Raw genomic sequence first — 17,126 nt, 5'->3', positions numbered from 1 at the left:
TTTAGACCGGCTTCTCGACCTGCCAGACCGGACCTGGCGTTGGAAGATGAGAGCATTTTCCAATGCCGGCTTATCCATTGCAGTGAACAGATCCTAGGGCACATCGACCCAGGTTACCCGTTTTATACTGCAGAGCAATCCAGGTTATAATTAATGTTCTACAGAAAGGGTTTTTTGGATCCGCACAGACTCAAAACATTGAATTAAACATTTTGAAAATTTTATCTGAGAAACCAATATGTTGGACTACTTTTCGACAATTTTGGTAGTCTTCAAATTGGTGGTGCGCCCAACACATTCAGTATTGTGACTGAATAAAGGGGGATTTGTTCGCTAGAAGCGGACAGAAAGACAAATGTGCCTTTTTGGGCGCACTCTTTTGTATATTAATCATATGAAAAGATTGTTTGTTTAAAACATCACTTTTAATAGACTCTTGCACATAAAAGATTTGGAGGCAATTATATCTACTTCATTATATAGTCAAATCTATATTATACCTCTCCTGTCAATACATGAATAAAAATGTACTTTTTCCTATAGACTTGGAATTATTGTTCGGACTTGACGGTTCTCTCTGCTGTTCTATAAGTTATCAGCAATTATATTAATAGCAAACCTTATATGGCTGTCACCGTCCGTCACAATAGACCGTCTAAAAGTTGCACATACACTTTTTACTTTATTCTATTGTTGTATATGCATCACATTAAATTCCTATCAATTAGTGTAAAGGATTTTTGGTGTTCTATTTTTTATTATTAAAAAACTTGCTGTTCTCACTTGGAGGTCTTCCAGAAGCCCGCGTGAAAAATGCTCCCACAACCGGTGGCTCCTGTGTACCTGCTATTTGGTCACCTTGCCTATGTTACCAGCCGACTATTCCCCAGGAGTCTCCTCTCTGGTTATTTGGCCGGCCCCTAATGGGAACAGATGGATTCTGGCCCAATGTAGGGTATACAGGTAACCTGGCGGCAATGGTGTCAAATGAGAGTACCAGGTGGGTTGTATAGGGGAGCTAGGTTAAAGATCACTTCTGCTTTCCTAACCCTGCGCAGTGTGTCCCCTGGTGCTTTTCAGTATTGCAGGGATGACGACATGGGCTGGGTGGATGAGAGAGTGATGAGAGGTGTGGATACCAGTTACAGAGTGTCAGGTCTCCTGGCAGCCGGACTTCTGCTTTCAGGGATCTGTCAAGACATCGAATCCCTGATGAGAGAGCCTTCTGCTGTCAGGTGTACAGCTGACGAAAAGAGTGTGGAGTTTTTGAGAATCAGATAGAAAGGTGCCCTGTGTTGGCCAGTATGAAATGGAATTGTTGGGAATTTTCTGGAGTAAGATAATAATTATCTGGCACCCTTTGTATAAGGATTCCCTATCCCACAGTGGGTGTTATGTCTCTTGGGTGTCTTATCACTCCAAAGCTAAAGAAGGGAGAAGAAGAAAGAGATTGGGAATCAAATCTCTCATCTGCTATATTGCGTGGTGTGTATGGAACATCTATTGCTCAATACTTGCAACAAAATGTTGCTACAATTATCGGTTGGTATTTGGATTACATACACACCCTTTGTACCGGGGGTGATTTAAACGGTACAGAAAGTGCCTTCAATCTCGGTCCATAACCCAATTATACTGCCAATGGAATATACACATCTGTTTGGTGATTCAGGTTTCTATATGGGAAATACCAGTAAAATCACACACATAAGATATCCCAAAGTTTAATCCCACACACTATTATTCAGATATCAAAATTCCATATGCAACACAGATGATTACTGTTTCATTAAATAATACATTTTTGACTGTGGTTAAACTCACTGTATTTATATCATTACATCACACCATCTATATCGCAACAAATGGTAACATCAAAATTGTCACTCTGTTCTCTCAATCACAACCGAGTGAATGCCACAGTGGTTCTCAATTTCTTAGTTATGTTTACACCACAATTTATATCGCACAGCTTAAATAGTAGATCACACTAATAACCTCACTGGCACCTGTATTCCAGCATTGGAATCTAGCTGCTGGTAAATTGGGTATGTATCTACCGACAAAACACTGCTCAAGGCTGGCAGTGATTAACAACCTCTATGGCGCGGGGAAACTGAAGACAAATGTGCATAAAAAGTGAGAAAACACAGAATATACTTAAGAGAGGAGTAAATCTCCTCTATTGCGCCCGGGTGGAAGATAATCAAAATGTTAGCAGTGCGGCAGGGACCGCTCGCCTGCTCCGTACGAGCAGCGGCGGGTGTTACCTCCCCCGGAGCCGTGGGTGTCTCAGGCCTGAGTCCTAGCTGTGTTAAACTGGCTCCGTCCGTCTCGTGCTGCTCCCGGGTGTAGTGAGCGGTGGCTGGATACGCGTTTCGCCGATGGGCTTCCTCAGTCCGCCATCTTGGTTGTGGGCACTTGCCCACTTCTTATCCTCTACTGTTCGTACATCCATTGGTTGAAGTGTTTGATTGACATTCATTGGTAGCCTATCAGCTCCTTGCTGTAATTACTACAGCCCCTTATGTGTTTCACTGACACGCTGTCTGTTTGCTTTATAGCAAGTGGATTCATATTTGTAATTGTGTCCGTTGTTACATTCTAAGAAGTATATAAGTCCCTGATTGGGTGTTATTGTAACGAAAAGGACCATCTTGGAAGTATGTGGCAACATGCTGTAGATATTATTACAGCGAAAGGGGAAAGGGAAAAGGGAAAAAGGGGAAGAATGCAGGCAATAATTATACTGGGGATTTATCCATATTGTTAAAGTGTAATCCACGGTTTTATTCGTTTATGGATTTATTTTTTATAATCTGTACTTAATAAACCATATTTTGGATTGATTATATATGCTTTCATTGTATGTGAATGCTTTTCTAATTATCTATATTTCGCATGAGCCTTATACTTGTCCCAGTATCATGCTAGGGTGGTTATTTGATGGGAAAATAATTCAAATTAGATATCTCCCATATGTGTTCCTCCTACGACAACTCTTTAGTTGATGTCATTTCGGATTTAAATTCCCTATATCAGATGGTCTACCATTGAGTTTTATTATATTGTTCTTAATTATCTGTCCTTTGTTGTTGTTTGTTTTTTTGTTCTTTGTAATTTTATAATTCCTAATGACTTTCTGATTGTCCTGTTAGCCTTGTGGTCTCAGTGGATAAGTAGATTGACACAGTGGAAGGGGTGATCGTACAGAGGTGACTGTTATTAGTGCTAATATCGTGGCGAGGACCAATTTTCGTGTCCTGTGACTATTTGTGTTAGGTCCTGCTATCTACAGGTCTAAGAGACGGTGCTAAGTGCATGTTAAGGGCATAGATTGCCGTGTAAATGTGTATGGCTGATAAGTGATGGTTTGCCACCACCTGTCATGCCATGTAGGGAATGCAATTTATCTTCCTTGTGGAAATAGTGCTCTAACCAAAAACAAAATCAATGTGATAACTGCTAGTGAAGAAAAAATATAGTATAAAACGGAAGGTGCATCTGCCTTGTTTCTACTGATCTTATTATGGTTTTATAGTGGTAGACGTGGATTCCTCTGTTGTCTTTATTGTAGGAAAGCTGCATAGTTGATATTATCGTTTAGGCCTCCTGGTGTTAGGGACCCCAACTGAAATATCCATTTGCTTTCCTTTTTTAATAATGCCTGCATTAAATCCCCTCCTCTCAGGCCCAGTTTGATCTGTTCCAAGCCCCAGATCCGAAAGCTGGTCGATTTTCCTGCGTGTTTGTGTAAGAAATGCCTTGCCACTGTTGTAATCTGTTTCATTTTGGTTAAGTCCGTGGCGGCATTTCTAATGTTGCCTAGGTGTTCCAATGCTCTTTGTTTTAGCATGCGGGAAGTCATCCCGACATATTTAAGGTTGCAGCTACACGTGATACAATAGATCACGTTTTTACTTCTACAATTGAAGTAGTCTCTTATTTGCATGATCTTTCCATATTTGTCTTCCACCTCTGTGATTTTGCTGATCAGTGGACAGACTTTACATCCTCCGCATGGGTAGCTGCCAATTGTTGTTTTAATTTTCCCTGTTGCATTGGTGTAATGGCTATGGACCAGCTGATCCTTCAGGCTTGGGGCCCGTCTCCAGCTCATATTGACCGTTGACCCCAATTTCTCTGCAAGGTCGTCGTCATTCAGTAGGATCGGCCAATGTTTCTGTAGAATGTATCTGATCTCTTTCCATTCAGTACAAAAGTTCCCAACGAATCTAATCGTGTTTTGTTCTTGTACGGGAATTGGTTCTTTTGTTTTGTATAGTATCTCTTCCCTTGTTGTTGCTGAGACCATATGCCGCGCTCTCTTGATGGATCTCATAGAATAACCTCTTTCTTTTAGTCTAAGAGTTAGATCCTCACAGCTTAATTTGTACTTGTCATCATCAGAGCAATTCCTTCTCAAGCGTAAGAATTCACCTTTCGGGATGTTCGCCATTGTTGGCGGAAAGTGTGCGCTTGTTCTATGGAGAAGGCTATTGGTGGATGTTGTTTTACGAAACAATTCTGTAGCGATTTTATCGTTGGTGTCCCTATAGATCCTGAGGTCCAAGAATGATATACTGGACATGCTATATTCAAAAGTGAACTTCAAATTTAGGTCATTCTCATTCAGAGTTGATATAAAACCGCATAATTGTTCTTCCGTGCCGTTCCAAATGATGAACACGTCATCAATATATCTCATCCATGTGGTGACGCAGTCCACATATGTCTGGTTCTTCTCACTGAAGACAATCTCGCGTTCCCACCATCCAAGGAAGAGGTTGGCATAGGTGGGGGCACAGGCCGCCCCCATCGCCGTCCCCCTTCCCTGGATGTAGAAATGATTGTTGAATAGGAAGTAATTCCTGTGCAAGACGAAGCTTAATAAGTCCAGTAAGAAATGTTGGAAATCTCCCAGGCCTTCCATTGTCAGGAAGTATTCCACAGCCTTTACTCCCAGGTCGTGTCTAATGCTAGTATACAAAGCTTCAACGTCCAAACTGACAAGTAGTTCCTTTTTGTCCAGGTAGATGTCGTTGATTTTTTTAAGGACGTCTGCTGTATCCTTTGTGTAGGATGGTAATGCAGTCACGTGGTGCCGGAGATGGGTATCTAAGAAGATGCACGCATTCTCTATCAGTGCCCCATTCCCCGACACTATTGGTCGGCCTGGGGGTACTTGCAGGTTTTTGTGAACCTTCGGTAACATATAAAATGTCGCCGTTCTTGGATTGGGGACTTGTAGGAATTGATGTTCCGTTTTTGTTATTATGTTGTCTCGTAAAGCCCCATCAATAATTCTCTCATATTGGGTCTTAAAGTTTGCTGTGGGATCGAATAACGTCTTAGCATAACATGAGGTATCGTCGAGTTGCCGGCTTGCCTCTTTAAGATAGAGATCGGTGGGCCATAAAACTATATTTCCACCTTTATCAGATGGTTTCACCGTTACGTCTTGCCATTTTTTAATTTCCTGTAAGGCTTTTCGTTCAGCTTTGTTGATATTACTCACAGATCTGAATTTGTATTTATTTTTCTTATGTAGTTTATCCAGGTCACGTGTGACCATTTTGGTGAAAACGCGGATCTCTGGACAGACATTATCTGGAGGAAAAAAGGTTGAGCGCTTTTTACAAATTGCTCTTGTCCTCTGGCCTGATTCTTGTGCTTCTGGATTAGTTTCCAATTCCTCCAACATTCTGATTGCTTCCTGTTCTTCATTTGTCCACTGTGTTTGTGGGGTCAGTGGATTCTCCTTCTTGGAATAGAATTTTGTAAGGAGCAATTTACGGCTAAATAACTGCAAGTTTGTCTCCCATTGGAAGCGGTCAAAAGTGCTGGTAGGACAAAATGAGAGGCCTTTTTGTAAAACAGATTTTTGTATATCAGTGAGTGTATGTTGTGACAGATTGATCACCTGTAGTTCTGATATCCCTGTCTCTCTCCTTCCTTCCCTCTGAGGGGGTATCGATTTGGTGTTCTGGGTTCCCACCTGGAGAAATCCCTTCTTCTTCTTCTGTTTCCCCCTTCTTGTTTGTCTTTTTGTTTTGGACCTCTGGTGTTCCGGCCATATTCTAAAAAAGAAGAGGACGAGGAGGGGAGAGGGGCTCCGGAGGCTCCCGTAATATGTTGTGGATAAGATTGTGCCTCCATTGGTCTCCTGGAAATCAATGAGTCTGTTTGGTGAAGGCTGGTGTCACTCAAGTCCTCCATGCTGGAGCAGTCTGTTTCTGAAGAGGACGGTGCATATCTCCTGTATGGCCTCTGGGGGTTACTTCTGGTCCAACAAAAGATTTGGCCTGTTGCAAAATCCCTCTGATCTCGATGAAATTTGCTCTTCTTTCGATCTATGATGTTGCTTTCATATTCCTCTAGATCCTTTTTATTTCTTTCAAAATTTGTTTGGAATGCTGTTACTTGCTCCCACTGTTCAAGTCTTTTCCCTATAATCTCAATTTCCTTAGAGATTTCATCCAGTACTAGGTGGTTATGTTGGATGAGGATACCCATCAGATCTTGAGAGCATTTCAAAAGGGTTTTCTCCCATTCCTTTTTTAGATTATCGGTGTATAGGTCGAAAGCCGGGAATGTCCTAGGTCTCAAACCCCTGGGTGTAATTTTGGTTTTACAATAATTCTCCAGACTCGTCAGATCCCAGTTTGTTCTGGTTTGACGTTGCAATAGGTATTTCAATTTAGTCAGGTCATCCATCCAGTTTCCGTCCTGTGTAGTTTCACCATCTGGTGTTGAAAAGATACTGTCCAAATCTTCTGTCCTTCTTTTTTGCTGAAGTTCATTCTTTAAGCTAAAGGAGGACATATTTATTACCACTGTCCCTTTACGGGAGTGAGGTGGTATATTTAGTAACTACAGACAAGTGTCAGGGGGAGTCTAAGATATTACTCTATAAGTGTAAATACTATGTCGTGCTGGATCCGGAACTGAGATAGACCTCAGGAAACAATGGGATACAGAAAGGGTTTTTTGGATCCGCACAGACTCAAAACATTGAATTAAACATTTTGAAAATTTTATCTGAGAAACCAATATGTTGGACTACTTTTCGACAATTTTGGTAGTCTTCAAATTGGTGGTGCGCCCAACACATTCAGTATTGTGACTGAATAAAGGGGGATTTGTTCGCTAGAAGCGGACAGAAAGACAAATGTGCCTTTTTGGGCGCACTCTTTTGTATATTAATCATATGAAAAGATTGTTTGTTTAAAACATCACTTTTAATAGACTCTTGCACATAAAAGATTTGGAGGCAATTATATCTACTTCATTATATAGTCAAATCTATATTATACCTCTCCTGTCAATACATGAATAAAAATGTACTTTTTCCTATAGACTTGGAATTATTGTTCGGACTTGACGGTTCTCTCTGCTGTTCTATAAGTTATCAGCAATTATATTAATAGCAAACCTTATATGGCTGTCACCGTCCGTCACAATAGACCGTCTAAAAGTTGCACATACACTTTTTACTTTATTCTATTGTTGTATATGCATCACATTAAATTCCTATCAATTAGTGTAAAGGATTTTTGGTGTTCTATTTTTTATTATTAAAAACTTGCTGTTCTCACTTGGAGGTCTTCCAGAAGCCCGCGTGAAAAATGCTCCCACAACCGGTGGGGCACTGATAGAGAATGCGTGCATCTTCTTAGATACCCATCTCCGGCACCACGTGACTGCATTACCATCCTACACAAAGGATACAGCAGACGTCCTTAAAAAAATCAACGACATCTACCTGGACAAAAAGGAACTACTTGTCAGTTTGGACGTTGAAGCTTTGTATACTAGCATTAGACACGACCTGGGAGTAAAGGCTGTGGAATACTTCCTGACAATGGAAGGCCTGGGAGATTTCCAACATTTCTTACTGGACTTATTAAGCTTCGTCTTGCACAGGAATTACTTCCTATTCAACAATCATTTCTACATCCAGGGAAGGGGGACGGCGATGGGGGCGGCCTGTGCCCCCACCTATGCCAACCTCTTCCTTGGATGGTGGGAACGCGAGATTGTCTTCAGTGAGAAGAACCAGACATATGTGGACTGCGTCACCACATGGATGAGATATATTGATGACGTGTTCATCATTTGGAACGGCACGGAAGAACAATTATGCGGTTTTATATCAACTCTGAATGAGAATGACCTAAATTTGAAGTTCACTTTTGAATATAGCATGTCCAGTATATCATTCTTGGACCTCAGGATCTATAGGGACACCAACGATAAAATCGCTACAGAATTGTTTCGTAAAACAACATCCACCAATAGCCTTCTCCATAGAACAAACGCACACTTTCCGCCAACAATGGCGAACATCCCGAAAGGTGAATTCTTGCGCTTGAGAAGGAATTGCTCTGATGATGACAAGTACAAATTAAGCTGTGAGGATCTAACTCTTAGACTAAAAGAAAGAGGTTATTCTATGAGATCCATCAAGAGAGCGCGGCATATGGTCTCAGCAACAACAAGGGAAGAGATACTATACAAAACAAAAGAACCAATTCCCGTACAAGAACAAAACACGATTAGATTCGTTGGGAACTTTTGTACTGAATGGAAAGAGATCAGATACATTCTACAGAAACATTGGCCGATCCTACTGAATGACGACGACCTTGCAGAGAAATTGGGATCAACGGTCAATATGAGCTGGAGACGGGCCCCAAGCCTGAAGGATCAGCTGGTCCATAGCCATTACACCAATGCAACAGGGAAAATTAAAACAACAATTGGCAGCTACCCATGCGGAGGATGTAAAGTCTGTCCACTGATCAGCAAAATCACAGAGGTGGAAGACAAATATGGAAAGATCATGCAAATAAGAGACTACTTCAATTGTAGAAGTAAAAACGTGATCTATTGTATCACGTGTAGCTGCAACCTTAAATATGTCGGGATGACTTCCCGCATGCTAAAACAAAGAGCATTGGAACACCTAGGCAACATTAGAAATGCCGCCACGGACTTAACCAAAATGAAACAGATTACAACAGTGGCAAGGCATTTCTTACACAAACACGCAGGAAAATCGACCAGCTTTCGGATCTGGGGCTTGGAACAGATCAAACTGGGCCTGAGAGGAGGGGATTTAATGCAGGCATTATTAAAAAAGGAAAGCAAATGGATATTTCAGTTGGGGTCCCTAACACCAGGAGGCCTAAACGATAATATCAACTATGCAGCTTTCCTACAATAAAGACAACAGAGGAATCCACGTCTACCACTATAAAACCATAATAAGATCAGTAGAAACAAGGCAGATGCACCTTCCGTTTTATACTATATTTTTTCTTCACTAGCAGTTATCACATTGATTTTGTTTTTGGTTAGAGCACTATTTCCACAAGGAAGATAAATTGCATTCCCTACATGGCATGACAGGTGGTGGCAAACCATCACTTATCAGCCATACACATTTACACGGCAATCTATGCCCTTAACATGCACTTAGCACCGTCTCTTAGACCTGTAGATAGCAGGACCTAACACAAATAGTCACAGGACACGAAAATTGGTCCTCGCCACGATATTAGCACTAATAACAGTCACCTCTGTACGATCACCCCTTCCACTGTGTCAATCTACTTATCCACTGAGACCACAAGGCTAACAGGACAATCAGAAAGTCATTAGGAATTATAAAATTACAAAGAACAAAAAAACAAACAACAACAAAGGACAGATAATTAAGAACAATATAATAAAACTCAATGGTAGACCATCTGATATAGGGAATTTAAATCCGAAATGACATCAACTAAAGAGTTGTCGTAGGAGGAACACATATGGGAGATATCTAATTTGAATTATTTTCCCATCAAATAACCACCCTAGCATGATACTGGGACAAGTATAAGGCTCATGCGAAATATAGATAATTAGAAAAGCATTCACATACAATGAAAGCATATATAATCAATCCAAAATATGGTTTATTAAGTACAGATTATAAAAAATAAATCCATAAACGAATAAAACCGTGGATTACACTTTAACAATATGGATAAATCCCCAGTATAATTATTGCCTGCATTCTTCCCCTTTTTCCCTTTTCCCTTTCCCCTTTCGCTGTAATAATATCTACAGCATGTTGCCACATACTTCCAAGATGGTCCTTTTCGTTACAATAACACCCAATCAGGGACTTATATACTTCTTAGAATGTAACAACGGACACAATTACAAATATGAATCCACTTGCTATAAAGCAAACAGACAGCGTGTCAGTGAAACACATAAGGGGCTGTAGTAATTACAGCAAGGAGCTGATAGGCTACCAATGAATGTCAATCAAACACTTCAACCAATGGATGTACGAACAGTAGAGGATAAGAAGTGGGCAAGTGCCCACAACCAAGATGGCGGACTGAGGAAGCCCATCGGCGAAACGCGTATCCAGCCACCGCTCACTACACCCGGGAGCAGCACGAGACGGACGGAGCCAGTTTAACACAGCTAGGACTCAGGCCTGAGACACCCACGGCTCCGGGGGAGGTAACACCCGCCGCTGCTCGTACGGAGCAGGCGAGCGGTCCCTGCCGCACTGCTAACATTTTGATTATCTTCCACCCGGGCGCAATAGAGGAGATTTACTCCTCTCTTAAGTATATTCTGTGTTTTCTCACTTTTTATGCACATTTGTCTTCAGTTTCCCCGCGCCATAGAGGTTGTTAATCACTGCCAGCCTTGAGCAGTGTTTTGTCGGTAGATACATACCCAATTTACCAGCAGCTAGATTCCAATGCTGGAATACAGGTGCCAGTGAGGTTATTAGTGTGATCTACTATTTAAGCTGTGCGATATAAATTGTGGTGTAAACATAACTAAGAAATTGAGAACCACTGTGGCATTCACTCGGTTGTGATTGAGAGAACAGAGTGACAATTTTGATGTTACCATTTGTTGCGATATAGATGGTGTGATGTAATGATATAAATACAGTGAGTTTAACCACAGTCAAAAATGTATTATTTAATGAAACAGTAATCATCTGTGTTGCATATGGAATTTTGATATCTGAATAATAGTGTGTGGGATTAAACTTTGGGATATCTTATGTGTGTGATTTTACTGGTATTTCCCATATAGAAACCTGAATCACCAAACAGATGTGTATATTCCATTGGCAGTATAATTGGGTTATGGACCGAGATTGAAGGCACTTTCTGTACCGTTTAAATCACCCCCGGTACAAAGGGTGTGTATGTAATCCAAATACCAACCGATAATTGTAGCAACATTTTGTTGCAAGTATTGAGCAATAGATGTTCCATACACACCACGCAATATAGCAGATGAGAGATTTGATTCCCAATCTCTTTCTTCTTCTCCCTTCTTTAGCTTTGGAGTGATAAGACACCCAAGAGACATAACACCCACTGTGGGATAGGGAATCCTTATACAAAGGGTGCCAGATAATTATTATCTTACTCCAGAAAATTCCCAACAATTCCATTTCATACTGGCCAACACAGGGCACCTTTCTATCTGATTCTCAAAAACTCCACACTCTTTTCGTCAGCTGTACACCTGACAGCAGAAGGCTCTCTCATCAGGGATTCGATGTCTTGACAGATCCCTGAAAGCAGAAGTCCGGCTGCCAGGAGACCTGACACTCTGTAACTGGTATCCACACCTCTCATCACTCTCTCATCCACCCAGCCCATGTCGTCATCCCTGCAATACTGAAAAGCACCAGGGGACACACTGCGCAGGGTTAGGAAAGCAGAAGTGATCTTTAACCTAGCTCCCCTATACAACCCACCTGGTACTCTCATTTGACACCATTGCCGCCAGGTTACCTGTATACCCTACATTGGGCCAGAATCCATCTGTTCCCATTAGGGGCCGGCCTAATAACCAGAGAGGAGACTCCTGGGGAATAGTCGGCTGGTAACATAGGCAAGGTGACCAAATAGCAGGTACACAGGAGCCACCGGTTGTGGGAGCATTTTTCACGCGGGCTTCTGGAAGACCTCCAAGTGAGAACAGCAAGTTTTTTAATAATAAAAAATAGAACACCAAAAATCCTTTACACTAATTGATAGGAATTTAATGTGATGCATATACAACAATAGAATAAAGTAAAAAGTGTATGTGCAACTTTTAGACGGTCTATTGTGACGGACGGTGACAGCCATATAAGGTTTGCTATTAATATAATTGCTGATAACTTATAGAACAGCAGAGAGAACCGTCAAGTCCGAACAATAATTCCAAGTCTATAGGAAAAAGTACATTTTTATTCATGTATTGACAGGAGAGGTATAATATAGATTTGACTATATAATGAAGTAGATATAATTGCCTCCAAATCTTTTATGTGCAAGAGTCTATTAAAAGTGATGTTTTAAACAAACAATCTTTTCATATGATTAATATACAAAAGAGTGCGCCCAAAAAGGCACATTTGTCTTTCTGTCCGCTTCTAGCGAACAAATCCCCCTTTATATAATTAATGTTCAACCCTGAGCACTTGCTGGGTTGATGTCCCAGGGTCAGACCTTTTAAATCACATGTAGACCCGAAATTTTGAATGCTCCCGTGCAAAAACCCGGGTTTGCAGGGCTGGTGTAAAAGTGTTATTAGTAGATTTCTCCATCTTTGCATGTGAAGCATATGTCTGCTGAAAGGCCACAAATCTTATTGCCGGTGTGGGCTGCTCTCTCATATAGGGCCTAATTCTGGTTCACTCCTTCTGGCAAGTTCCTTCTTAGATGGACAAAACCATGTGCACTGCAGGTGGGGCAGATGTAACGTGCAGACAGAATTAGATTTAGGTGAGTTATTTTGTTTCTGTGCAGGGAAAATACTGACTGCTTTATTTTTACACTGCAATATAGAAGTAAAAACCCCACCCAAATATAACTCTCTCTGCACAATTATCATCCACCCCACCTGCAGTGCACATGGTTTTGTCCATCTAAGAAGGAATTTGCCAGAAGGAATGAACCAGAATAAGGCCCATAGTCCCTGCCAATAGAGCTTTTTACCCTACTGAAAAATACGAGTAATTATTTTGTGGTAATCCGTACCACCACCTTTTGTCTCATTTTCAAATATGTTATAGTTAAAACAAGCTCGAGAAATACTTTGGTTACTGCAGGATAGTCTACATTTTTGTGGTACTAGGGTAACAACGCTATCAATCCACAAGCAGCAGTTACATACTACACAATATCAGAAGCTACAACTGCACACTTTTTGGATAATAAAGATGCAGTGGCACTTACATAGGGGCAGCACTGGCTGGAGGGCGGCACACTCGTCTGGTGTGCTTCTTGAGAATTTTGCTTACACTATATAAAGCACAGATTTATTGTACAAATTACAAATAACTCCTTATTGACCAAGTTCTTTCTAGGGAAAAATCAACATATAGTGCAAAACTGAGTTTCCCTAGAAGAAACTTGGTCAATAATGAATTACAGTATTTGTAATTTGTTCAAGTATTCTGGGCTTTATATAGTGTAAGCAAAATTCTTATAAATCATGCGTTTTTCACACATTTATTGTGGTTTCACCAGTGGGGAACACATTTTATTGTTTGTACTGTAGATAATTGGAGTGTGGTGAAGGCTCTGATTGTGTCACCCAAGGTGCTTTCATAGATTTAATTATTATCCATATAGTAACTGACATGAGTGGGACAATTGGCATCTGTTTGCGGGGTCTTGGTCCTAAAATGAAGGGACTCCGTGATGTGATGGGGGTTGGGAGGCAGCCAATACTGTGCCTCACCCCTAAATCCACCCCTGAAAATGACAACCGAGCAGTGTGGGTTCAGTAAGAGAGCATTTTATTAATACTATACCTTTCTGCTTATTCACTGCTGCCTTATCTTCATGTTTTGTCTGTAAGGAAAGGCACCATAATCACATACGGATGGATGTATACCAAGAAAAATAACAATTACCTTGGAATAACATTTCTATAGATTGTAAATACAGAAAACCTTCCCAAATTGAACTGAATAGAAACTCAAAAATCCCTTTGCCAAATGCTGAAATATTCCCTAAACAAAGTCTGGGCTACACTGTAACATCTACATCCCATAGGTGCAGCTGGAAAGTGAGCTGACTGCATGTCTGCTCTCCTCTCTTTATTAGTAAGTACGTTTTATTTATATAGCGCACTTTCTCCAACAGGACTCAAGGCGCTTTACAGACATTAAAAATAACAATGCACATATCATACCTCCCAACAGTCCCGATTACAGCGGGACAGTCCCGATTATCAGGGCCTGTCCCGCTGTCCCTCCCGCGGCCGGCAGTGTCCCGCGGTGAGGGTGGCTGTTGGGAGTCCCCCCTGTCTGCTGCTAAGCAGCGGGGAATAAACTATGTGCCCATGCGCACAGTGTCTATTCCCGCAGCCAGGGGGCATGGCTAGAGGCTCGCAGACCCTCTGGGTCATGCCCCCATAGCGGCAAAATGGGGGCGTGGCCTCGTGGGAGAGCCGCGAGTATAGGCCACGCCCCACGCCTACGGCGCGCAGCAGCTACGTCCCGCCTCAGGGACGTCAGAAGTTGGGAGGTATGACATATTGTAATACAAAGAGTTATCAGAATGTGCAACAATGGCAGTACAAATTCACAGGCAGTCACAGCTTCACCTGCCCTAAGAGCCAGTCCTGAGGTATGACCGCTTGGAAGTTAAACAATGGGGGAGAGTACAAAGGGTACAAAGCCTGGTAAAGTGATAAAGTGGTGATAAAGTGTAAGGTGATAACGTACCAGCTAATCAGCTGTGTTTGGAAAATGACAGTTAGGAGTTGATTATCACTTGACTAGGCTTAAAACATCTGCCCCACTGTTACATAACAAGAATTTCATTATATTATTTATACTGAGGGTCATTCATACAGATCTATAAATCTATACCCCCACTTTCAGTTACCCCCTCTCTTTCATGCATTCTAATACATTTATAATACAGTCCATCCCAATTGCAACTGCGCCCCTGCGTGTAATCGCAGTGTACGCATGCACACTATATGCCACTGAGAATCAGGCTCTTACCGTGTCCACTACACTTGGAGCAAAGCTTATCTCCATCATTTTTGGTCTTTGTTTATTCTTCTTGAAATTGGTCACCATATCTGCACAGATTAAATAACACAGATATCAATAAATCATGGCAATTGGGAAATTAACCATGAACCCTTTGAGTGCCAAATTTATTTGTCAAAATAAATGTGAAAATTGGCAAGCATTTTTTATTAATCATAATGACCTGTAATGTTTACCTAATATAGGAAATATAGGGACAGAATCTAGGGTGCGAGAATCAGAAAGTGAGAGATTTTGAGAGTTTTCCTTTTTATTTTTTTTTACGCGACAATCATTTACACTGAAAAACCAGGTCGATTTTGACATGTAAATGATTGCTGCTTTGATACAATGGGAAAACTCTCCCAACATCTCTCACTTCCTGAGTCTAACACCCATTTACATTTAGCTCATAATCTTTTTTTACACAACATTTTTTAGTTTAATTTATATAACAAATGTGAGCGACGCTGGCATTTTTAGCGGATATTTTGGACATCTCTCACAGAGATGTTGGCACTCAAAGGGCGGTATTCAATGCCCACGGTGAGCGGTGGCGAGGGGGGGTTTTACAGCGAGGATGGCTTCTTTTTAACGAGGAAAAGCCATCCTCGCCATCCAGCCCCAGCACCGTGCGCTTGCCGTATTCTATATTACGGGGAAATCCTCGCCGTCAGAGGGTGGTGAGAACTCACCAGAACCGCGAGGTCCGCCACAAATGCAGGGAGCCCGCTGCATATAGCAGGCGAGATGGAAACGGCGAGTGAGGGGGGAGCGTTGAATACTGACAGCAGGTTAACCGCTGCTCGCCATCTAGCTCGCCATCAGCTGCTCGCCCCCCTGCATTAAATAATTAAATATACCCATATGGGTTAAAAAAAAAGCCAAAAATAGAATGATAACTTTTCTGCACATAAAGCCTGGGCCAAGGACAGATTTTCAAATATAAATGGTGTTAACCCTTTGAGTGCCAAGGAAGTTTGACATATTGGGGGAAATTTACCAATATGAAAAACCTAGTTTTTCGTATTGGTATTTCCCCTACGGTTGCATACGACTGTTTAAGTCGTATGCAAACTCGTGTTCCGGAGGGTCAGTTACAAAGCAGTCAGATACGATTGTAACCCTCCGATGGTGTAGCCATCCGTATTAGCGGCCGTATATACGGCTGCTAATACGAATTATTTCTAGCAGTCTGCACGGATCAGTCAGATCCGTGCAGGCTGCAGTGTGTAAAAAAAAAATAGAAAAATAAATAAATGAAAAAAAAAAACGGCGTGGGGTCCCCCCCACAGCCGAAACCAGCACCAGGCTGAAGGAGCCGGGGCCGGTAATTAAAAATCAGGGAACCCGACAAATAGGGGATCCCCGATTTTTAACAACCAGCCCCAGGCTCCAGGTCCGGGGCTGGTTCCCAAAATACGGGGGACAAAATGACTAGGGGTCCCCCGTATTTTAAGAACCAGCCCCAGGCAAAACCAGCCAGCAGGGTAATGTCACAGCCGGGGGACACTTATAATATAAGGTCCCGCGGCCAAAACATTAACCCTACCGACCAGTCAGCCTGGCCAGGGGCCCTGGGGGAGTGGGGACCCCCCCAATGAAGGGGTCCCCCCCCTCCAGGACTTACCTGACCAGGCTGAAGCCTGGTGCTGTCCTCGATGCCCCTGGTCGATGGGCATCGAGCTGATAAATGGTGTAAAAAATAGATAAAACTATTGTTTTTTACTGTGGCACTACAAGTGCCAGCAAGCCTCCCCAGCAAGCTGGGACTTGGAGAACCACAAGTCCCAGCCTGCTGGGCATTAAAGGGCCCGCTGGCACTTGTAGTTCCACAGTTAAAAAAATAGTTCACAAAACACACTGACACACTTTTAAAATAAAACTTTAATACACACATTACACACATACTAATACTTACCTATCTTCTTCCCGTAGGTAGCCCTGGTCCTGATGTCCTCCGGTCCTGTGTCGGCGTTCCTCTTCATGTCGACGTCCTTCTTGAAGTCGACGTCCCTGTCGGCGATGGCGTCCGGTGTCCGGGTCC

General features: G+C 42.0%; 1 protein-coding gene across 2 annotated transcripts in view; it reads right to left on the bottom strand.

Moving 5' to 3' along the window:
• Positions 1–17,126, bottom strand: part of MNMIP1 (manchette microtubule inner protein 1) — a 107,301-nt gene that overhangs the window by 41,317 nt on the left and 48,858 nt on the right. For both annotated transcript variants that reach the window (XM_083173533.1, XM_083173532.1), the window contains exons 6-7: positions 15,050–15,129; positions 13,847–13,886 (exon numbers count right to left, since the gene is read on the bottom strand). In XM_083173533.1, the coding sequence (XP_083029659.1) occupies positions 13,847–13,886; positions 15,050–15,129 (120 nt within the window). The remainder of the gene's footprint in view (positions 1–13,846; positions 13,887–15,049; positions 15,130–17,126) is intronic.

This window comes from Crinia signifera, chromosome 2 (assembly GCF_055691185.1).
Source record: "Crinia signifera chromosome 2, ASM5569118v1, whole genome shotgun sequence".
Classification (NCBI taxonomy): Eukaryota; Metazoa; Chordata; class Amphibia; order Anura; family Myobatrachidae; genus Crinia; species Crinia signifera.
The sequence above is the reverse complement of the archived record's forward strand: the minus strand, read 5'-3'. Positions and strand labels throughout refer to the sequence as shown.